Source organism: Ziziphus jujuba, chromosome 2, assembly GCF_031755915.1.
Source record: "Ziziphus jujuba cultivar Dongzao chromosome 2, ASM3175591v1".
NCBI classification, from domain to species: Eukaryota; Viridiplantae; Streptophyta; class Magnoliopsida; order Rosales; family Rhamnaceae; genus Ziziphus; species Ziziphus jujuba.
In genome coordinates, this window is record NC_083380.1 from 1,107,660 (window position 1) to 1,130,392 (window position 22,733).

A 22,733-nucleotide genomic window follows, 5' to 3' on the forward strand; every position below is an offset into this window, starting at 1 on the left:
ATAATTTGGTCAAAATTATAAAAAAAAATTGACAAGATGCTGTCTTAGTTATTTTTTTCTTTTTTGGGGTGAAACAAGATGATATCTAGTTCATGTCTAAATTAAAAGCTCCAATCTCATCATATTTTGAGGGGGAAAAGATGTATTAGTTTTTAGTGTAATTTTAATTTAATGGATTAAAAACATTCACATTCTCATCCAATTTTAAGGCAGACCCTCAACACAGGTCACAACAGCTTCATAGACGTGCCAGACACATAAAGGCTCATCAAAATTCAACTTCCAATACATCAAAATTACCCTTAAAACAATGTATATTTCAGATTTCTAGTTTTTACAATTTTAATATAAACTAAAAGTTAGATTGCAAGAGGATTTAAATATCCATCATGAATATATATATATATATATTTATATATATATATATCCTCAAATTTCTCAGTTGCCACCTGAACTTGTTATACACGAGTTCCAACACTTCACCAAACCACGATCTCTGACTGTCTATTAATTTGCATCTATTTTCTCTGAATCTGCCATGGCTAAGGCCTGCACAGCCAAAGTGATCGAGGAGTGCCAAATCTCTCCCAAACCCACATCATCTTCATTTTCATCTTCTTCTCCTTCTCCACCAACAACCTCACTCCCTCTAACTTTCCTAGACATTCCATGGCTTTTCTTCCCTCCAAGTCAACTCCTTTTCTTCTATGAATTCCACCATCCCACTTCTCACTTCACTTCCACCGTTCTCCCAAACCTCAAGCACTCTCTCTCCCTCACTCTCACTCTCTTCTACCCTTTCGCCGGTACCCTCCATTTCCCTCCCAAACCCTCCAAACCCAACATCCTCTGCTGCTACCAAAACGACTCTGTTTCATTCACCGTCTCCGAGTCTGGCAGCGACTTTCTCTACCTCTCCGGGGATTACCAGAGAGACGCTAAAGATTTCCACCCACTCGTCCCCCAGCTTCCACTTCCAGCAAACAATGGGACCCACCAACAGCTTCCATTGCTCGCTGTTCGAGTTACGGTCTTCCCGAACTCTGGAATTTCAATTGGAATCGCCTACCACCACGTTGTCGCCGATGGTCGGACTTTCAACAATTTCTTGAAGACTTGGTCCGCATTTTCAAGTAATCTTAGAGATTCATCTTTTACACCCTTTTACGATCGAAGGGTCATCGTGGATTCAAATGGTTTTGAACCCATTTTCTTGGATGAATGGTGGAAATATCAAAATCCAAAATCCAAACCGAGTTGCGGAGAAAAAATGGTCCGTGCCACGTTTGTCGTGTTTCCAACAAACATGGAGCTGATTAAGAATTGGATTCTTTCCCGATGCGACGAAAACAACGAGCCACACCCAGTGCATTTGTCTCCGTACGTGCTCACATGTTCATTCATATGGGTTTGTCTTCTTAAAGCTCGGGAATTGCTAGGAGGTCTGAAAACCAAATGTGTCCGTGAAGATCCGAATTACTTCGGGTTCATTGCGGGTGGAATAACCCGAATGGATTTTCCGGTGCCAACGAGTTATGTGGGTAACTGTGTGGGATTTGGCCGATCAATGGCAAAGGTGGATGAGTTGCTCGGAGAAGATGGGATTGTGGTAGCGGCAAGAGCCATTGGAAGTACGGTTAAGAGGTTGGATAAGGCAGTTCTTGTAGGGGCAGAGAAATGGATTTCGGATTGGGAGGTGTTAATTGGGTCGGAGATCCACCTGATGGCATCCGGATCGCCGAAGGTGGATCTTTATAGCAGAGATTTTGGGTGGGGGAGACCAAAGAAGATAGAGGAGATAGCAATTGATAGAACAAGGGCTATTTCATTGACTGAGAGCAGACAAGTGAAAGGTGGGATTGAAGTTGGGTTGGTGTTGGAAAAGCCTCAAATGGATGCTTTTACCTCTTTCTTTATCAAGGGTCTCAATGCTCTTTCATGATCTAACATTGCAGTCGCTTATTTAACTTTCTTTGTTGCTTGTCCAAAAAATGAACAATAATGTTTCTTTATTTCTTTCTTTCATGCTTCTTTGGAGGTGGAAAATTTTAGAACAAGCATGAAAAAAGTTATAAAAAAAAAAAAATAAATAAATAAAAGGAACATTTTGTTGATCTGTGCAAGTTGCAAATTGGTCCTGACTTGGTGTTTTCTACTACGAATCATTTAGAAAGGGAAAAGAGTAAAACACCCACATATAAAAAATAGAGTTAATTCTTGTTGGCATGCACTTTTCGGTCGATTCATATCTAATAATTTGGTTTAGACTTTTTGAGATTATAAGATTGAAATTAAAAAGATTCTTTCTAAGCAGTATAAATTTATAATAATACGTTCAACAAGAACATGGTTATAATATAACACTTTGGGGGAAAAAGATACTTATGATGCAATCGGAATATGTGCGCCCCATAATACAGCAATGGAATCCATATGCTCCCCTTTTAATACAGAAGTAGAATTCAAGTGTGTATAGATCCCATTCTTATATTTAAGGGAGTAGAATTCACATACATACTCTGAAAGTATTATAAATACATCCGTTATTTGAAATACAGCTCTCTCGCTGCTACACCACATTCATCATGATAAAGCCAACAGTGTTCAAACAATAACAACAATAATAATAACGCAAATTGACGTATCGACGTGGTCCCTTCTGAAACAGACGAGAAAAGCTTCAGGGCCACATAATAATGAGTGGGTCCCATAAAGCATTATCCAAATGAGGCCCGTATCCATATACAAGGCCCAATTTAAAGAAGGCCCATGAAAGAGGATCCAACATACTTAAGCCTGACAAGACCCCAGTTGAAATCCACAAATGAAAAAACTAAGAAAAAGAAAAGTCAAACACGGTACATGAAAAACAGGTAAGCAACACCGAACCGCTTTCCTGAGGCTTCGAGTGTGGTGAGCGTGAGCCGTTTCCTTGTTGGACTCGCAACTTTTCTTTTTGGTGTTTTACAAATCCGAAACTAACAAAAAGTCCGCAACGTGGCCAACACCAAAGGCCACCTGTCCACGTTTTCTTTGGGTCCCACACTCGTTGGCATCTTATAAATATTTTTAATACCGTAACCGTAGTCCCTCACCCTCTCTCACCACATTTTACAAACAAAACATATCTTCCTCAAAAATCTGTGTGTGTGTGTGTGTCTCAGTTTGTTTTGTTGGTGTGTGAAATGGCGCAAATTGGAGGAATGAAGGCTGTAGTTATGGTGGTTTTGGTGGTGGCTGTGCTGGCAGTGTCTGGCTCAGCTCAGGATTTCGTTGCGCCTCCGGCTCCAGCTCCTGGACCGGATGAAGGAGCTGCCAACTGGCAGAGTCCATTGTCTGGGGCTGTTATCTTCGCCTTGCTCTTCCTGTCTCTCTTGTTGCCCTTCATAAACCATTAGATTTTTATTTTTATTTTTTTATTTTTTCTTTTTTTTATGGGTTCTTCAGAGATGGATTTGATATTCGTTATTTTTCCATTTCGTAATTATTCATTTGTCTTTTATATATAAATTATGGTTTGGTTATAGAATATATATATATATATATATGTAGAGTATACACACACATATACATAGACTAGTGTGTGGAATAAAACAGAGAGTCATATAGGGTTGTTGTCGATTCCATGTATTTCTTTTTATTATTATTATTATTATTATTTTGTAAAATATGATTTGCATAATACAGTATATTGGATTTTTATTATATTGGTTTGCTGGGTTTGATGTTATACTGGATTCTTGGGAGCATCTTGTCTTCAAAAGTTTGTTCTCTTTTAAGCTACCGTAAAAAGCCGTAAAATCAAAATTACTGAAAAAATAATAATACACTACTGAACAGCAGAAATATGATTTTACATATGTATATATATATATATATATATATTTATATGTATATGTCTCTCTCTGTGTGTGTGTGTGTGTGTGTATGTATATGTGAATGATACGAGGAAAGCTGAGGAAGCTAATAGAAAGCTGCCAATACATGGGAACAATTGTTCCATTTATTCGATTTTGTTAAGTCTTTTTGGACGAGAGAAATCTTTAAAAGGGATTGAAAAGCATATTGTATCTGTAACACTTCAAAATTCTCGTACTTTTCTACTCGATCTTATGATACAATTCATTAATATATAAGGTGCACTCTGTGTCGTAATTAGGCAGCAAAATTTAACCAACTCCAGCATTGGGGAACGATTTTCGAATAAGAAAGAACAAAAAAAAAAAAAAAACACAAAAAAAAAACAGAAGGGACCAAATTGAGAGTTTTTTTCCTCTTTTTTTTTTTTTTTTTTTTTTTTTTTTTGGGTTAATTGGAAGACCAAATTGAGATTATTTTAGGTTCATTGCGGGTGGAATATCCATTACAATTCAACGGCAACGAGGAATGATTCGCACATCCTTCTTGAGAAAGAAATGAAACCATTCTCCTTCGTTATGGTGGAAATAGAGATTCATATCATATATCATTATTCGGTTGTAGAATATGAATTTCGCTATAGAGCAAAATGGATTATAGAAGATAAAGATAAAAAGTGACTTAAAAAGAGACTAGAATTTGAAGTTACTTGGTTCCTATGAAATATAATATTCCTTTTCATTATGAGAATTTAAATAAAATGGGGAAAAAAAAAAAAAACTGATGCCAAAAAAACATTATAAACGGTAGCATATATTTAATTTCTATAATGGATCCTTTTCTTTTGGACCCCAGGCAAAGGCAACTTTGGCCCTGCCCTTTAGCCGGCTATGCTCTCCATGTTTTTATTGCAATTTTAATAAAAGGTGCAGTGCGTACTTCGTCACATAACCAGGCATGCACTTCCACGACTGGCTCGCTCCCAGGAACCCGAATCTGCATCAGAAGGCCGTATTGGGGTCAATATGGTAACAAATTATAATAAAAATAAGCAAGATATTAACATTGCCACAAATATATATGACGTCTGGCTTGAGGGCAATACAATTTCAACAGCTTTAAGTATGAACTCAATCATATGGCGTAATAGAAGATATTTATCAATGGGGTTGTACCATAAACTGTCTTAATATTAACACACTTTTATGGGAAATTATATATGTGGCTTTAAAATTTACAAATGTGTTTCATTGTTAAAGAACCGATAGATACAGAGACTAGTCAATAAATACCACCAAAACTACAGAGATAGGATAGCAAAAAGTTGTATGCATGATGCCCTAGACTTTATTATTAACTTAAAAGCGCTTAATATAAACATAACTTTCCCAGTATATGAGGAACAGATATAATGACGGGAACAATTATTGGCAACGGCAAACAAATAAAACTGCAGGATCAATGATTAAGCATGGGAGTATCATACCTTACAAACAACAGCAGTGAACACAAGCAAAAGATAACTCAGCAATGAAGTCACACATATTTCCTGATGACATCTATATCCTGCATATTAAGACAAGAAGCAGTCAACGCATTTTTGACAGTTGATAAGGCATGACTAACTTCAGCTTCCACATTAATGTGTATCACCAGATCATTTCCCCAACATGATGTGTTCATCACATATTACTAATCATCTGGGTGCTCGATAAATAAGTAACACAATAGTGGTGAAGCCAGTGATCTCTTATGCTGTCACTCTTTAAAGGTGAGATTCCTCTAGGTGTTTAGAGCCCTATCCATTCATCAAATTGCCAATTCATTTCAGTAGACATGAATGATTACTAAAAGGAGCTAAAAGCCCACTAATCTTGGCATGATATGGCTAGTCTTTCCCCATATGCGCAAGAATGATGAGACAGCAAGGCAGGATCAAACAACACAGTTAAAATTTAGTAAGTTAAGCGTGCACTCATATCAATGCTTTATGTCAGAAATGAACCTTCAAAACTGGAAGATAGTCATGAACGCAAGATTGCATATGTTGATTTTTCATCAGCGATAGAAGCAAAATAAAAGCAAATGACATTAAACACTTACACTAGAATATAGAGATGGCTCCTTTCACTCTATATGCAAATCACCAAGGAAATCTGACAGCCTGAAGTACCATAGCGAGAAAAGTACCACAAGTAAATTTAAAAAAAGAAAAAAAAAAGAAAAAAGGAAAAAAGAAAAAAAAGGGGTAACCAGAAAGGCACGGATGTAACCTAATATGTTTAGCTATCACTGCTTGACCATCTTCATTTCCTAGATGACGCAGGACAACCTCCTCCAAACGGCCATCACGGTATGCATGCTGCAATTGAAAGAAACACCAATGTTACTGCATACGGATTTTGTTGTTACTGTAATCATCACAATGATAAAAAAGTAAACTAGAATAGAAGAGACGACAAAAATAGCCATAAGTAATTAATACTGCAAGCCAAGAACAAGAAGACTAAAAACAGGACATATATGGTTACAAACAAATAGTTCCATTAGAGGGGAGCATGTAATCAATCAAAAATGATTACATAAGGTACTACCTACCAAGTCTAGTGCATCCTCACAATTGAGAAAGCCATTTCAGCGCTAAATTTGACAAGCTTTGGCAAGCCTTTAAACCACCAAGAACGAATAATTAAAATAACAGAGAAGAAAATTTGCATAATATTGTAGGAATTCTTTTTCCTTTTTGGCCAATGATTTAATTGTATGAAACCAAATTCTAGCAAGGACCAAAAACATGAGATGAAAATGTTACAACTTGGGCAGAGATGCCACTAACACTAGCAGAGCATAGAAACCTTGATCCCTCAAGATAATTCTAATTTTCACTTTAAATTAACATAAATTATTGTCACAAAAGTCCAGACACTACAAACTTGATATTTCCACCAATGGAAGAGGTTGCCAACGAGGTAACGGCAACAATTCCGCACTCCAAGATAAAAATTAAAGTGGTTACGACTTGAACTACATAATCTACTAGCTGAAAGGGCTATATATTAATCTCCTCATCACTTGATGAGTCGCTGCTAACAGCCAGCTGCCTTAGTACGTAAGCTATCTCAACAGGGTCTAAACAGAAAATGTCTAAATCTTCAGGACTATCAAACATCATTTCTTCTAAGTCCGCAACCATATCAAATAGGGTATCCATATCCAAAGCATTGGATCTGCGTTGAGTTGGTCTCCGTGGAGGTGGCCTTTGATATTTCCATACATATGAGCCAGGCTTGACTGTATGCTGGAACACAACAAACATTCTATCCATTAAAGGAGTCATAAAGTTAATGCCTTCCTAGATGAGAGTAAACGGCAAAAAAACAAAGAAAACCCCACTTGTCTTGGGCTTAATTCAAGTTAATGTGTACATTAACCACCAAGCTGTCATAATCGAAATCCAAAGGAAAAATAAGAGTATAACATCGAATTTTTTCATACGCACTTGGCTGGAATTAACTCAAGCTAGCTAATGCATTCATAGGCCACAGCGCAAAATGACTAGGCTTAGATTGTTTAACCAGTTAAATTCATTTCTCCCTAGACATCAATTAGTTGAGTCAGTTCAATACGGTTAACACAACTCCTAAAGTCCAACTTATTTTACAAAGAGAAGTCAACTAAAGCCAATTATGTCTGCATCTTCACAGTTATATTTCAACAAACAGGAGAGAAAATAAAAGGTAATAAAACTTTAATATAGTAAAAAACAAATAAAAAACAGCACAACGGAGAGCTAACATCTTTAGCTGGTTGGATTGCAATCACACATGTAAAGGGCATAACCATTTGAGGACGGCAAGAAAAAAGAACCATCTATATGAAAAAAGCAATTAATATTACCTTATAGAAACAACTAGTCCCAAATGGGCAGTTCCCATTGCCAAAGTCAAAGTGCTTGCAATCAATTGACCTATAACAGGAAAATAATTAATTGTGTTGCTGAATATTTCCATTAAGTAAATAGCACGAAGTAAAAGAAAAAATTCTCTAATGAAGAAAAAATATTTGAACACTTACACTTGAAAAAGTTTTAAATAGCTGGGAAATATATCCAAGTTAGGAAATCCAAGACAATTATTTGCACCGGAAGTATAGAAAATTTACCTAAGCTTTGCCTTGTAGTTATCAATAATTTCCTGCTTTTCTTCTTTTGTGCTATACCAAATGACACTTGGAATGACAAAATATGAAAGCTTGCGACAAATTGGGCATGCCCTCAAAGCACTATTAACGTCCATGCCAGAAGTGGGGGAACTACTACGCCAATTCCTAATACAAGATATACAAAATGGATGATCACATTCAGAGAGCAGCCCAAACTTCCGTTCAGCTGCTGTAGGCTTTGAAAGTACACGTTCCAGGCAAACGCTGCATTCTATTTCTTGACTATGTTTCAATGCCTCAAGGTTCTTCTGCTTTTTCTCACATGTCTTCAGATGCTCCTCTCTTTCTTCAGGTCTAAAAGGATGCAAGCATTGTTTTCCACAGATGGGACATATGTTTCCATGTATATGAGGACAATTTTCTCCACGAGGACAATTACCAGCAGCAGCAAATGAACAGATAGGCCGGTCAGCTGGTCCACTAGTCCTAGGCCCTCCAATATTACCAGCATCTACAAAATCAAGTTGCTCGGACTCTACCTTCCATGCAGGTTCTTTTGAAGGAAAGAAAGGTCTACTTAAAGCAGAGAGCTCTGTAAGAACTCCTGGAGTTAGAAAAACTCCGCCTGATAAGTTTTGTGAATGATGACCTAAAGGTGAAGAATCAGAAACCAGCGACTGCCTGGAACTAGTTGAAGAGGATGAACCAGGAGACTCAGAACGCAAAGGCTTAACATGTTCGTATCTGCATCGGCTACCATATGCACAGACTCCTTTCAGATAGAAGGTGCAAACCTTTGATTTTCCAGGAAATAAATATATATGAGGAAACAAAACATTGTGAAAAAAATTCTAAAAGCGCATATAAACAAAGTGAATTCAAACATGAACTCTTACATTATTTGAAGGATCCTTCCAATCATGTGAAAACTCGCAACGCTCCCCTTTCAGACATGCCCCATGGGCAAAGAACTTGCAAAGAACCCTGCAGAGTATTAGAAGCATTTCTTTATCGCAATACCAATAAATCAATAAGCAAAATAAGTCTTCTGTAATTTGGTTGCATTCAAAAGATGAGATTTCAAAAAACCATCATCATAAAACTTGAATACATCGCACATAGACCGAACAAAATTCATCAGCTTTTTAAGTAGTTCCTTCTACTACGGATAAGAAACTTGGAAACCAATCAATTTACGCGCAATTCCCCATTAAGATGGAAAAACCACTCTACTGACGACGAGACTACATTGAAGATTGCCCAAAAACCAGAAGCAACTGGAAAAACCCCATTTTTTATTTAATGCAGAAACACAAATTTTCACACTTACACCAGCAGTAACAAACATCAAATTACTTACCTCTATTACATTTTCTCGCCAACCAAACAGAGAACACACCAGATAAGGCCTGTCTCAGCATTATGTAGAATCCAATTTCAAAAAACCCAACATGGGTATTGATTAAGCATCACAAAAACTCAAAATGCTTCACCCAATGCCCCCTATAATCCCTCCAAAGAGCATAAAAATAAAATAAATTTAGCACAGAAAGAATATACTTTTCCCCATTTAAGAGCCGCAAAAGAATTCCAAATAAACTTCATCCAAAAAAAAAAAAAACAATCAAAGGTGCTAACTCTCAAAAGAAATTGATTCAAAATTGTAAGCATGATCAAAAGAAAAGAACCAAAAACATATCAGCGCTTAAAAGAAAAAAACCGACCTCTTAGACATGGCGATTGAAACCGATGGAGAAACCGAGTTCCACCAATCACAAAAAGAATGAAAATCGTCAACGCAATAATCAGAGAAACGCAGCGAGAATCGAGGTGTGCGACACGTGAAGTGCAATCATTCATTCAAGGAAAGAAGTCAGAAAGAGAGAGAGAGAGAGAGAGAGAGAAATCTCTCTGCGTGTCTCTGAAACGATGAATAGCTAGGGTTTTTGGCGGTCAGTGCTAGGCGGTTACGGAATGGCCATCGGGTTTCGCATATAATTACTGTAATGCTTGTTATCACTGTTTTATAGCGAAAGGGCAGCGACGGTATTTCAGATAAAAAGCGCGTCTACAGTTTGGGGCCCTTCGTACAAGAGTTTTTGGGCGTTTTGTTTGAAATTGGAGTCGTCTCTCCGCTATGACCTCCCAGCAGAGCACCATTCCCCGTTAAACAGCTTTTTAGGTGGGGGGGGGGGGGAAGTTTTTTTCTTTTCTTTTCTTTTCTTTTCTTTCCTTTCCGTTACTTGGTGGAAAATGGTTTGGATTCCGACCGTGCAAAATTTATGCTCTATTATTATGCATTCCAAACACAATGTTTCTTAAATTGACAAAACTAACACATTATGGTATTTTTTTTATTATTATTTTTTATTTTTTGCTTCCAACAAAACATAGCTTTACTCACAAAATTACTTGTAGTGTAAGGCATGCAACATTCTTCTTTAACTATGCATGAAAACTTTTACCCCAAAAATAAAAAATAAAAAATGATTGGCTCTTTTTGTCTTTGAATAATGCCTATGGTTACTTCAGCCAAAAAAATAATAATAATAATAAATAAAGAAATGCTTATGGTTACACTTTGATAGTGAAACTTTAATTTTTATCACTTTGGTTTCCAATTTAATTTTTATTAGTTTTGAGACACAAAATACAATTCCATAATTTAAAGATTAAGATGCATTAAAGGGCTAACGTGTAAAAAAATAAAATAAAATACAAAATCTAAATGCAATCATGCGTCTTATTCAAGACTAAAAGAGTTATGACAACAATATATATCAATTTTTTTTTTTCATAGTTATATATATCACCTTCTAACTTATATATGATACTAAAAAAAAAAGTAAATATAATATAGTTTTGTCATTATTGGTTGGTAAGAATTAGTACTTTTCAAATATTCATATAGCAATCTTGCTATTAAAAAAAATAAATAAATAAAATTATATAGTAAAATATCTCTATCCTAAAGTTCCCAAACATTAGGGGGAAAAAAATAAACCTCTAGTCCCAAAAGAAAACAAAATAGCAATATACCTTACTAGAGGTTTGGATAAGGAAAATCTTCCATTACAGATAACACACAAAAACAAAAGAACGAACCACAACCTTCCATTTCGATCCGAGCCACCCCCAATGGCCACCATTCTCTCACCCTCAGCTCTCTTCTCCAACTCCACCACCGCCACCGGAACCACCTCCGGCACAAACATTCCAACCATCCCACCAACCTCCTCAAAGCCACCGAACCTCCAAACCACCCCACCAACCTCAATTTTACCATCGCTTTCTACCTTATCCTCTGCTACCTTAACAGCCACTTTTGCCGCAGCTACCGTCCTCTCCATAACTCCTCCTTCATTAGCAGCAGACTCCCCCAACTATCAGCTCTACTATGGCACCGCCGCCAGTGCTGCCAATTACGGCGGTTATGGTGGAAACTCCAACAAGAAAGACTCTGCTGAATACATCTATGAAGTCCCTGATGGTTGGAAAGAGCGCTTGGTTTCAAAGGTCGAAAAGGGTACTATATACTGTTCCAAGCCTCCAATTCTCATATCTAATCTGCAAATTTTTTAAGCTCTTATTATAGAATGTTATGGGGTAGTTGTTTCTGATTAACAGGTACTAATGGGACTGACAGTGAATTCTATAACCCAAAGAAGAGGTCAGAGAAAGAGTATCTGACTTTCTTGTCTGGGTTCCGACAGCTAGCACCAAAGGATGTGGTTTTGAACAACTTGGCATTGTCGGATGTGGAATTGCAGGACTTGATAGCGAGCGCAGACGGTGTGACATCGGAGGAGAAGAAGGACGAGAACGGCCAAGTTTACTATATTTACGAGATTGATGGGGTTGGGGCTCATAGCTTGATCTCTGTTACTTGTGCAAAAAACAAGCTTTATGCTCATTTCGTCAATGCTCCAACGCCTGAGTGGAATAGGGACCGAGATGTTTTGAGGCATCTTCACGAGTCTTTTAAGACTGTTGGATCATATTAGTCTGTTCAGAGGGATTGATCATTGATGGGTCACGTTGTGGTTGTTTTTGTGTGCGTCTTAATGTACAATTTTTGATTTCATCGAAAAAAAGAAATGTACAATTTTTGCTTTAAAGGAGAGAAATTGCGGTACAAAATTGGCCTTTTTTTTTTTCTTTTTTTTTGTTCTTGCACTTCTGGTTTGGAGTTTCAATTCAAGTTCCTTAACAACCTTCTTGAATTTGGGATAGAAGTAAGTAAAGATTCAACGAGAGAATTTGAAGCAAGCTTTCAATACTGGACAAAAAAGATAATATATTCCTGCAGCTCAATAATCTTTTTCCCATCCAATCAAATGGGCGTATCGTTACACACACTCATACAAGTACTACCACATTCACATCATAGAATATTCACTGGGTTCTAAACCAGATTGGTAATGCCCAAAGAGAGAAGATTATACATGCAAATCTTCAACCAAAATTTACATGAGGCTAGTAATAAACTGAAGCATAAACAAAGAACAGAGCGTGTATTATATAAATATTGGTATCAAAGATACTAACATCTACTAGGAAACCCACATCATATGATTTGCTCAACCATGCAAATGGCAATATTATATAAATATTGGTATCAAAGATACTGACATCTACTAGGAAACCCACATCAGATTATTATGGTCATCCAAGCAAATGGGAATCCTTTGACCTCTGTACACAATTCATTGCGTTCCAAACCAGATTTTCAGTGTACAATTTTATCCAACATGTTCTTATGTTGCTCAGATGGCATGGTATTATTAATTAGAGCTCAATATAAAGTGGATCCATCATCATAAGAAACATGCCATCCTCGTCGACAAGGTGGGGCATTCTCATCGTACTCAGCACAGCAACTCCATCTTTTCTTCCAATTGGAACTTCCAGTGTTTGGCCTGTTGTTCTTCTCATTCCATCTGTAAACGATTACTCCAGACCCATCACTCCACTCTCCATCAATCCCTTGGTGTGGTGGAGCCAATGAAAATAATCCCTTCTCTCCTACCAAAATTTTGACATAGAAACGAAAACAAAATAAACGAAAATGAGAAAAATCCTCACTTTATCAATACAAATATTCGACCTTTAAAAGTTTCAGCTTCCATATATTGGAAATTATTGCCCAAACCACCAAAAAGTTCAACAAAGTGAGCAATAAGAAGAAGAAAATCCATATTCCATATTCACATACCAGTGGTGTGGCCGTGGAAGGAGCAAGCGGTTGGAGAATTGTCTTGGTCGGAGTAAAGAGTGGAGCATCTCAAGCATCTCTTCTTTGTTTGGATTTGGGATGTGATTGGTCTGCTCTCGCCGACGCTGTTCCTGCAAGACTTGATCTTTAAACGACCATGATATCCAAATGGCTTGCAAGCGCATAAGAGGCTTCGAGAAAGATTGTATACCAATCCCATCATAGAAAAATACAAGGGGAATTCGGCCCAATACCCAAATTTGAAAGCCATTGACGAAAACTACCTTCCCATTCTTAATCTTTTTTGTTTTGCCCTGATGTATCTATTCTACCCTTAATAAAAGTTAAAAATAACGTGAAAATCCTTTTCTTTTCTTTTTTTTTCTGGTTTTTTTCCTCCTTTTTTCTCAAACCCGAGATCCTAAATTTCATCTTCTGCAACTCAATATCCCTTGCAATTTTGGAGGAGGAAGACAAGAAAAAAAACGGAGCAGGAGAACCAAGGCAAATAGCAAGCAAGAAAAAAGCAAAAAAGAAAAAGTAGTGACTGCAACAAAAATGTCTTTCCAAGATCGGTGCAGGGCTCGCATAAATTGTTACTTTGGCAGGGACGAAGTGGATGAGTTTACATGGGGAGGGCATACTGTTTGGAGCAGTCCAAGGAGTAGGACGACATCAAGACTGAGATTGAGAATCGGAAGTAGTAGTAGTGATTACATGACTAGCAACCCTCGATTAATTCCTATCTTCTGCACATAGGTTGATAATGGTTTTGGTGAGCTTTTGATTTAATTGAGAAACCTAAAAATTCATCTAAAATAATTATAGAAACATAAAACGTCATATGTTTATAATGTGCGCATATCCATGTTTATGGTATAACTAGCTTTCGAATCTTTTTTATTTTTATTTTTTTCTGCTTGAACTGGCTTTCGAACTGAATTAAGCTGTTTGAACTTTATTTATTCCTTTGTAGAAACTATATAAAATCCAACAAATCAAAATGCTACTTAGCATTGTCCATATGCCATGATTGTCTAAATATCTACGAATTATTTGGCTCAATTGAATTTTCTCTTTCTCTTCCTCTTTTCTTCATACTTTGTTCAGATTTAGCAGAAAAATAGAATACATTTTTATTTTAATTTTTCTTTCAACGTTTGAAAAGGATAATTTAGAAATATCAAAAAAATAAAGGGTAAACCAAAAAAATTTAGAACCAAACGGGTAGATATCTTGAAGGGCCTTCAGATAAGGATATTGGGTCAAATTTTCCAAAATTAAGATAAAAAGGTGTTCTATTTTTCTGCTGAATCCGAACAAAGTATGAAGAAAAAAGAAAGAGAAAGAGAAAATTCAATTGAGCCAAATAATTCTTAAATATTTAGACAATCATGGCAGATGGACAATGCTAAGTAGCATTATTTGATTTGTTGGATTTTATATAGTTTCTACAAGGGAATAAATAAAGTTCAAGCAGCATAATGCAGTTCAAAAGCCAGTTCAAGCGGAAAAAAAAAAAAAAAAGGTTCGAAAGCCAGTTATGTACCATAAACATGGGTGTGTGTGCACATTATAAACACATGACCTTTCATGTTTACATAATTATTTTAGATAAATTTTCAGGTTTTTCAATTAAATCAAAAGCTTACCAAAACCATTATCAACCTATGTACAGAAGATAGGAATTAATCAAGGGTTGCTACTCATGTAATCACTACTACTACTTCTGATTCTCAATCTCACTCTTGATGTCATTGTACTCCTTCGACTGCTCCAAACAGTATGCCCTCCCCCATGTAAACTCATCCACTTCGTCCCTGCCAAAAGTAACAATTTATGCGAGCCCTGCATCGATCTTGGAAAGACATATTTGTTGCCGTCACTGCTTTTTCTTTTTTGCTTTTTTCTTGCTTGCTATTTGCCTTGGTTCTCTTGCTTCGTTTTTTTTCTTTTGTCTTCCTCCTCCAAAATTGCAAGGGATATTGAGTTGTAGAAGATGAAATTTAGGATCTAGGGTTTGAGAAAAAACGAGGAAAAAAACCAAAAAAAAAAAAAACTTTCACGTTATTTTTTATTTTTATTAAGGGTAGAATATGTACATCAGGGCAAAATAAAAAAGATTGAGAATGGAAGTGTAGTTTTCGTTAATGGCTTTCAAATATGGGTATTGGCCGAATTCCCCCTTGAAAAAAGAGGCTGTATTCTTGACATGCTGCACTTGGGTTTTTATGAGACAGCTCTATTCAATTGGGCCATGTTTTGGTCCATTTTTAGGATTTTAGGCCATGGGTCCATTTGCATCTATAATGTTCTTCTAAGAATTATTTTTTTTTGTTTATTTATTTATTTATTTTTTGAAGGGTGTTCTTCGATAATTTTAGACATCGTAGAGAAAAAGGTTATACCAAAAATATATGCCATTATTACATTATCCTTTGTAATAATCTCTTACCATTTCTATACTTGACAATTGAAACACTTTTGTATATAATAGATGTAAAAGATAAAACTATGATATGATATCTAAAGGGATGGAAACTGTTCTATTTTTGTTCATAGTAGATTTGATGTCGTCTGATCTTGTCTCCATAAGACAAAAGAAAATTGGACCTAATCTCAATACCAGTGGGGATATATAGCAATTAATTTAATGCTGGATAAAAAATTCCATATTTTAAATGTGCGCCCAAAAGATAAAGGAACAGGCTACAATATTTTGCTTATTCATGCTAAAACAACAACTTTATTTTTGAAGTGCTTAGATAAGTGGACAAGATATTAGTCTTTTTCATCTAATTGGCTTCTAGAGATTCCAAAAATTAAGAAAATTTTGGCAATTCAAATATTACATAAGAAAATACAATAAACAACATAGAAAATGTATATTTAAATCCTGATTATTTCATACTTAAATTAGATTGGAAATATACATATACATATATTATAATTCACAATGAGGCAATTACATTTCATATTGCCAATTGCATTCACGTCTTCCTTCTTCATTATATATAGTCATTGGATGTCGTAAATGTTTCCTTAAACAGTAAGTGAACGACTTGTTTGTTTATGATATTACTTATATTCCATACAAGTAAATATGTTAATTTACATGAGAATGAGCCAATTACATTCATGTCTTCCTCCCTCATTATGTATAGTCATTGGATGTCGTAAATGTTTCCCTAAACAGTAAGTGAACAACTTGTTTGTTTATGATACTTCTTACATTGCATAAAATTAAAGATGTTAATTTAAATGAGAAGGAATTGAAGCTCTTCTTTTTATTCATTGTTTTTTCATGATAAATATGATTTAAAAGGAAACAAATTTTCCAATTAGATGAAAACAAAAAAGCCAAACAATAATAATACACAACTTTCATTTAGACGAAGACCATCACTCCCTTATATAGACATAGGTACAATTAAACACATGGACCAAAAAAAAAAAAAAAAAAAAAAAAAAAAAAAAAAAGGATAGTTAATTCATTAACAATTGATGCACAAGCTCTTAAAGACTAAATCAAATCTTGAAATTGCAAATATCAAATTGAGGCCTCGCCATCAAGTTCAATTTCAGAGGCAGGCTCATCTTCATCTTCGGGGCAGTCAATGCCAAAACCTCCATGGCCATGACCAAAAGCCTTCATGTGGTCTTTCAGTGACCTTTTGTGCTTAAAATCAGAGCCACAAATGCAATACCAAATCTTGCCACAGTTCTTCTCATGAGTCCTCCAATCACCTTTAACGGCAAAAGTTTTGGCACATTTCCTGCAGACAAAGGGTTTGATACCATGCTTCCTCTTGTAATGAGTTTGGAGAGTTCTGAAGTCTTTGAGTGGCCTTGATGTTGGGTGGTCAATGTTGTGCTTGCAACCTGGTGAGCAACAATAGCAAGGGAGTCTTAGCATTGCTGTTGGTTGAGATCCTTTTAGAGAATCTGGTCCTTTTCTATATTGAGATCCATGTCCCCACATATGCATCTGCAATTTCCCACCCCATGCACAAAAATTAAAATTATATATACGTAACAAAATGTTTACCTACACACTACAGTGAAGGGGGGAGAGAGAGAGAAATTTTGATGCACATAGGAGGCAAATAGTATGGACTGGACTGTATAACCAAGAAAATACATGTAAGTTTCAAAATTTTGATTTTGATCCACTTAGAGGGATCAGTAAGTATGTGCAGTAGTAGCGTGCAAACAGAAGTAAATAAAGCCATCTATGTGTTTGTGGAGGAGAAAAGGAAAAGGGAAGGAGAAGATGTGGACTTCCAAGAGTAAGAAAACCCAAAATTTGGAAAATTTTCAATTTCACAAGAAGAACTAGGACATATTATATCTATTTATAAGCTGTTAGCTTTTAATTCTCATCTAGACTGTTTTTGATAATATGTGTATGCTCGACCAACTTTGGATTTTAAAAACTGTCCAGAATACAAAGTATATGGAAAAAACTTTTCAAAATATATGCAATGTACTGTTTCACCCCGAAGAGCAACAATTTGATAAGATTAACTAGAAATAGTTCTATTTTGGAAGCTGTGCTGAACAGGTTATTTAATTTCAGTCTCACAACACTCTCTAATAGAACAAGATACAATTCACCAAAAAAATAAAAAAAGAAAAGAAAAACTGATAGAACAAGATACAAAATTGTCCAACTTTGGCAGTATGCCAAAGACCAATAATCAATTAATTCATTGAAGACTAACCTTTTTATTTTATTTCATTAAACCCAAGGACTTATATAAATTAAGCATTGCATATATATCATTAAACATATACATATTCAGTGTATGAGTAAATCATGTTAAAATATATATAAAAAAGCTTTGTATAGACCAGAGAACTTCCAGTCCAGACATGGTGAGATGCATGTCTTTGTTAACCCTACTGTTCTGACACATGTGGTCGTTAAAAGTCTGTAGTGTTCAGAAACGAAAACAGTGGTTTCTTGGGGTGTAAAAGCATATTTCAATCAGTTTGTTTTTTCACGAAGACTATTACTGTGCAATAATATTGCACATATAGCAGCGCATTGTTTCAGATAGCTAGGAAACCCAGGCTCTTGATGAACATCATCTGAATCATGTAAATCTTTTTCAGTTTCCGCATGTTAATTAATTAATTTATAAAGCATTTTAACACCATGTGCAAATTAGTGTAGCACAATCTTCAAAGCAACAAAAAATACACAAAGGAACATTCATCAATTTTAATTAAAACCAAACAAATAAGTCTATCCAGTCGGACCAGATACAAACATATATATGTTCCAATTTTTAACACAGCTTATAATTTTAAATAATTGAAATATATAAAAATGCAAAATTGGGTTCTTGTTATAAGGGAAAACTAATCAAGCAAGGATATGGAAAGCATGAAATGCAGAAGAAAAAAAGAAAAGAAAAGAAAAGCTAGGGATGAGGATTTTGGGGTTCATGATGCGTTATTTTATTTTGTCATGTTACCTGGAGGTTATTGTATCTGTTAAAGGTTTTGGAGCAAACTGGACAAGAAAACTGAGTTGGACCGATGAGAATCTGAGAAGGGGTTGGAATCCAATATTGACCCTTGTTTAATCTCTCAAAAGGGTGGCTCGAAACCACATTTGCTCCATCTTTGTCTGTCACATCCTGATCTACTGAGCTGGAACAGATCATCTTGCTAGATCCCGCATCATCAGAATTAGGGCTTGGCAGCCCTATGTTGAGTGCAACAGTCACATTATTACGATACGCTTTATCACCATCATTCCCATCACCAACATTAATATCATCTTTGTTATTATTTCTTATATGATCTTCTTCCTCTTCCATTGCACTGCTGGAGGAGTAGGAGCACTCATATTCCTGATCTTGTCCTTCAGACCCCCTGATCAAGTTGTCTATCAAAGGAAGAGCTTTCAGAGGTGGTGATGAAGAAGGTGGAACATGTTTAAAGGGTCGTTGGGTTTGAATAGAAGATTTGTTAATGTTAATGACCTTGTTTGGGAAAGCGTACTGATGAGGAAGCTGGTTGAAATTCAAAGAGGGATTGGAGTAGTAGTAGTGTGGATGGAGATGAGTGAAGTTGATCCATCCATTGAAGACATTATTGGAATAAGGGTCTGTCATGGTGATATAGGAAGAAAGAGAGAATAGAGAGATAGGTTAAGTAGGAATGGGATGGTTTAGTACGGTATAGTGTGGCTCTCTGAAGATTGATTCTATTTATAAACACTAAGAAAGAGAAAATGGTCTTAGAGTAGACTCGTTTTAAAATGTGAAGGGCAACACAAAATTAAATTGAAGATTGGAGATGTGTATAGAAACGTCAAGGCATTTAAATCTATGAAAAGCAAGAGATGAAATCGACAAGGAGGGTGATCAGAGAGATAATTAGACTTGTAATTATAGAAGGTTGCTATCTTGCTTCCAAAGGGTGAGAAAAAGAGACAGACCTGGTTATTTTTGCAAATGTAAAAGAAGAAAGCTGAAAGTTTGTGTAAGAAAGTCAAGGAATTACCCTTCCCTCACTCTGCAAAGCAAATAAAAAGATAAAAAGTCAGAGATTACACAAGCAGGTTGTCTACAAGAGAAGAGAGAGAGAGAGAGAGAGAGAGAGACAATATTCTTTTTTTCTTTTTCTTTTTTTAATTCTTAATTCTGAATTTTTATTTATTTATTTATTTTTTGGTTGGGTCTCGTTTTCTCCTCAAACAATCCGGCATTTGTTTAGATGGGCGTGTTTAATGTTTCGTAATAAATGCGCTCCCTTTTTTTTTGGCTTTTTGCATAGTCAATAAATTCAACAAGGTCAACAAGCGCTCATTATAGCAGGTGAAATACATGCTGGGTTTTAAATATTAATGACCAGTCTAATTAATTGAAATCACCACCACTAGAAACTAATTTAATTTGCACTATTAATGCAATAACATTTGAAGGAAATAGTTATTTATCATTCATTGATTGTACTATTCATGGTTAACATTAATTTAGTCAAGCAGAATGCAATAAATATTTGTGCTACATACATGTATATATATATATATATTATTCCGGTAATTCACCAAGAAAGAAAAAAAAATTATTCCGGTAAGGAAAAGGACAATTTATACTAATTTATAAATTATAAGCCTTGCTAATAAAATACAGTCAACATGATAAATTGATATGATAAGCATGCATTGATATATTTTTATATGAAATACACCATTCCATAATTAAGTACGTAATTATATTACAAACCATGTTATATGCATTGATTACATTAACATTTTTAAGCATCATGATATATATCTATATATATATATTAAGGTCACTTATATGGGTAAATGTTCATGGAAACGACAATTACAGGGTTGAGCATTCCATAATAACAATTAAGGTTCTTTAAGCATCCATAATGAAGTCTTTTTCTTCCATGTCATTGCAATTGTAAAGTTGGTTAAGTGATTTCATTTTCAAATTGTGAAAAGTAATTCCAATGTAACACCAAAACAGCACTATTTAGTACGTATATATATATTAGTACCTTGTAGTGATATATTACTTTCAGTTTTTTCCACATTGAACCTTCCAAAATATATATATTATATATGTACTTAACGAGCAGCAACAACAAAACAATTTCTTAGACAAGGACATTTGCTATCCTAATTTCATTTGAATTACACCAGAAACTTTTGCATTTCAAAAGTTCCAACAGAAGTTTCCAGAGGCAACCCGATTGCGACACGTGGAAGCTAGAACAAACACATACAATTAATCAAAATAAAGACAGATTGGACACATGGAGCTCAAACTATGAGAGCTAAAATGATAGAGGCAAAAGTTGAAGGTTGTGGCTAAAAATATAAGGACTATAGTTTGGGAATGGAAAGCAACCGATATTAAAGGGGGGAAAAAAAAAAGCACCTATATAATATATAGCTATATGTAGTTGTTTTTTGTGTCCAAGAAGCAAGGGTAAGGCAAATCAGGAGTAGTACTGTAGTTTTCTAACACAAAAACTTGGAAACATCTTTTCCAAAACTAGATCCTTCTCAAGCTAACCCATCAGTGCCACATTTGTCTGTGTGAGTGGAGAGAAAGCTGGGAAGAGATAGGACATGATGATATCTTAAATGAGATATATGGAAGAGACTCTGTGAAACTTATGGTGAAATAGGAATGGGACAAGGCAATGGGGGACAATTTGAATTATTCGTATCTTTTTTGACTAATAAAATATATGCATACAAAATTATTGCACAAGCATTCAATATGGCACTGATTTTATGTTATTATATATGATATCCCAACCTGAAATAAAAGTCTTTACCATGAAAATTGAATATGTATGTATATATATATATATATTGAAGCTAGCTCTTAAAAGTTTCTATTATCTAGATTATTTCTTGTATGACTGCCTTTCCCTAAGCCTTGATTAATTGATCGATGCAGATCTAAAAGGATTTCAGGCTATGCAGATTTTGGTCATTGAACAAATTTGGAACTTCGCAAAAGCAGTTCTTAAATAGATCTGTTGACTTGAAAAACTGAATAAATTTATAGTTAAATTAATGAAAGCAAAAGTCTCTATAAACAATCACCACCAGAATTTCAACTAGATTTGCTAGGTGGTCAAGTCATAAGAAATAGATGTTTTATTTAGAAGCAGAAAACTCTTCCTTGGGATGCTATTTTGACCAGTGACCATAATCAAAAACCGCACCCCAATGCTGATTAAATTAATTAATTTGAATATATAACTTATCTCAATGCTACTGTGTGATTTACAAAGATATGCATTACGGTGGAAATTATTAACTAAACCAACTCTATTAATTATTAAAGATAATTATGGAGTATGTTCTTTTTTTCGGGTGGACTTTCATAATTAATCTGTTTCTTTACCTTGTCTGTCTTTCTGCAAGATTCACTGTGGTAAAGCTTTTGGATAGCCAATTGAATCAAACTTCTTAGCAGTATTTTGTACTCATTATAAATAGAATAAAAGAAAGAGATGGAGATGGAGATGTGCTTTAGAAAGCCAGTAAAAGCAAATAATATCTCTTATATACAATTGGTAAAAGCAAAAGAAGTTGGTACCCTAATCATAAATTAGTGTAACTCTTTGAATATAAATTTTTCATTTTTAGAGTTTGACTCGAGTCCATGCTCATAACTCTCTCTCTCTCTCTCTCTCTCTCTATATATATATATATTGTATATATAAATTTAATATCACCAAGAGTGCACGAGTGTGTGTGCTTGGGAAACTGAGGTGGTCATGAGAGCTAGCTTTTGGAGTTTCTATGTACATCTCTTGTTTTGAAGTTTCCAAACAACTATGCCTCCCAATTGTTTACAAACTCCCATAAAAAAAAACGTACGAAATTTTTAAATCACATTTTTTTTTTTTGCCTGAAATTTAAATCACTTTTTTCTTTTGTTTGTTTCCCTTCCCTATTAATAATATTAATAAAAAAACGCATATAAAATAAAATATTCACCTG

General features: G+C 35.2%; 5 protein-coding genes across 8 annotated transcripts; 2 read left to right on the top strand and 3 right to left on the bottom strand.

The window, feature by feature from the left end:
* Positions 1-268: 268 nt before the first annotated feature.
* On the top strand, positions 269-2,116 carry LOC107417634 (phenolic glucoside malonyltransferase 1-like). The gene has a single exon (XM_016026251.4). It carries the CDS (start codon positions 539-541, stop codon positions 1,940-1,942), a length of 1,404 nt encoding a protein of 467 aa, XP_015881737.3. The 5' UTR covers positions 269-538; the 3' UTR covers positions 1,943-2,116.
* Positions 2,117-4,535: 2,419 nt separating this feature from the next.
* LOC107417669 (putative RING-type E3 ubiquitin transferase C3H69) lies at positions 4,536-10,196 on the bottom strand. Of its 4 annotated transcripts, XM_016026298.4 has the most exons (8): positions 9,744-10,193; positions 8,916-9,003; positions 8,020-8,813; positions 7,756-7,825; positions 6,132-6,220; positions 5,962-6,022; positions 5,345-5,424; positions 4,536-4,854 (listed from the first exon to the last, which is right to left on the bottom strand). In XM_016026298.4, exons 1-6 carry the CDS (start codon positions 9,752-9,754, stop codon positions 5,986-5,988), a joined length of 1,089 nt encoding a protein of 362 aa, XP_015881784.3. In that variant the 5' UTR covers positions 9,755-10,193; the 3' UTR covers positions 4,536-4,854; positions 5,345-5,424; positions 5,962-5,985. The 4 variants fall into 4 exon arrangements, with proteins under 4 accessions (XP_015881784.3, XP_048329513.2, XP_015881786.3 ...); XM_048473556.2 differs by lacking the exons at positions 4,536-4,854; positions 5,345-5,424 and adding an exon at positions 6,457-6,523 and having other exon boundaries at positions 5,985-6,022; positions 9,744-10,195; XM_016026300.4 differs by lacking the exons at positions 4,536-4,854; positions 5,345-5,424; positions 5,962-6,022; positions 6,132-6,220 and adding an exon at positions 6,721-7,149 and having other exon boundaries at positions 9,744-10,196.
* An 874-nt stretch (positions 10,197-11,070) lies between these two features.
* On the top strand, positions 11,071-12,159 carry LOC107417603 (thylakoid lumenal 19 kDa protein, chloroplastic). The gene is made up of 2 exons (XM_016026211.4): positions 11,071-11,545; positions 11,647-12,159. Exons 1-2 carry the CDS (start codon positions 11,158-11,160, stop codon positions 12,021-12,023), a joined length of 765 nt encoding a protein of 254 aa, XP_015881697.1. The 5' UTR covers positions 11,071-11,157; the 3' UTR covers positions 12,024-12,159.
* A 279-nt stretch (positions 12,160-12,438) lies between these two features.
* On the bottom strand, positions 12,439-14,133 carry LOC107417604 (uncharacterized). Its single transcript, XM_016026212.4, has 2 exons — positions 13,235-14,133; positions 12,439-13,044 (listed from the first exon to the last, which is right to left on the bottom strand). Exons 1-2 carry the CDS (start codon positions 13,503-13,505, stop codon positions 12,815-12,817), a joined length of 501 nt encoding a protein of 166 aa, XP_015881698.3. The 5' UTR covers positions 13,506-14,133; the 3' UTR covers positions 12,439-12,814.
* A 2,415-nt stretch (positions 14,134-16,548) lies between these two features.
* Positions 16,549-19,747, bottom strand: LOC107417648 (zinc finger protein WIP2). The gene is made up of 2 exons (XM_016026264.4): positions 18,718-19,747; positions 16,549-17,222 (listed from the first exon to the last, which is right to left on the bottom strand). Exons 1-2 carry the CDS (start codon positions 19,360-19,362, stop codon positions 16,785-16,787), a joined length of 1,083 nt encoding a protein of 360 aa, XP_015881750.3. The 5' UTR covers positions 19,363-19,747; the 3' UTR covers positions 16,549-16,784.
* Between the last annotated feature and the right edge of the window lie 2,986 nt (positions 19,748-22,733).

What these genes read in the sequence shown, in the direction of transcription:
- LOC107417634 (XM_016026251.4), top strand. Translation starts at nt 539, where the DNA reads ATGGCTAAGGCCTGCACAGCCAAAGTGATCGAGGAGTGCCAAATCTCT.
- LOC107417669 (XM_016026297.4), bottom strand. An exon ending in GGAAGGATCCTTCAAATAAT is followed by an intron (nt 8,814 to 8,915) that starts GTAAGAGTTCAT and finishes GGAAAATCAAAG; the next exon opens with GTTTGCACCTTCTATCTGAA. An exon ending in AACTACAAGGCAAAGCTTAG is followed by an intron (nt 7,826 to 8,019) that starts GTAAATTTTCTA and finishes TTCCTGTTATAG; the next exon opens with GTCAATTGATTGCAAGCACT.
- LOC107417603 (XM_016026211.4), top strand. Translation starts at nt 11,158, where the DNA reads ATGGCCACCATTCTCTCACCCTCAGCTCTCTTCTCCAACTCCACCACC. An exon ending in GGTTTCAAAGGTCGAAAAGG is followed by an intron (nt 11,546 to 11,646) that starts GTACTATATACT and finishes TCTGATTAACAG; the next exon opens with GTACTAATGGGACTGACAGT.
- LOC107417604 (XM_016026212.4), bottom strand. Translation starts at nt 13,505, where the DNA reads ATGGCTTTCAAATTTGGGTATTGGGCCGAATTCCCCTTGTATTTTTCT. An exon ending in CTTCCACGGCCACACCACTG is followed by an intron (nt 13,045 to 13,234) that starts GTATGTGAATAT and finishes AAATTTTGGTAG; the next exon opens with GAGAGAAGGGATTATTTTCA.
- LOC107417648 (XM_016026264.4), bottom strand. Translation starts at nt 19,362, where the DNA reads ATGACAGACCCTTATTCCAATAATGTCTTCAATGGATGGATCAACTTC. An exon ending in ACAGATACAATAACCTCCAG is followed by an intron (nt 17,223 to 18,717) that starts GTAACATGACAA and finishes GGGAAATTGCAG; the next exon opens with ATGCATATGTGGGGACATGG.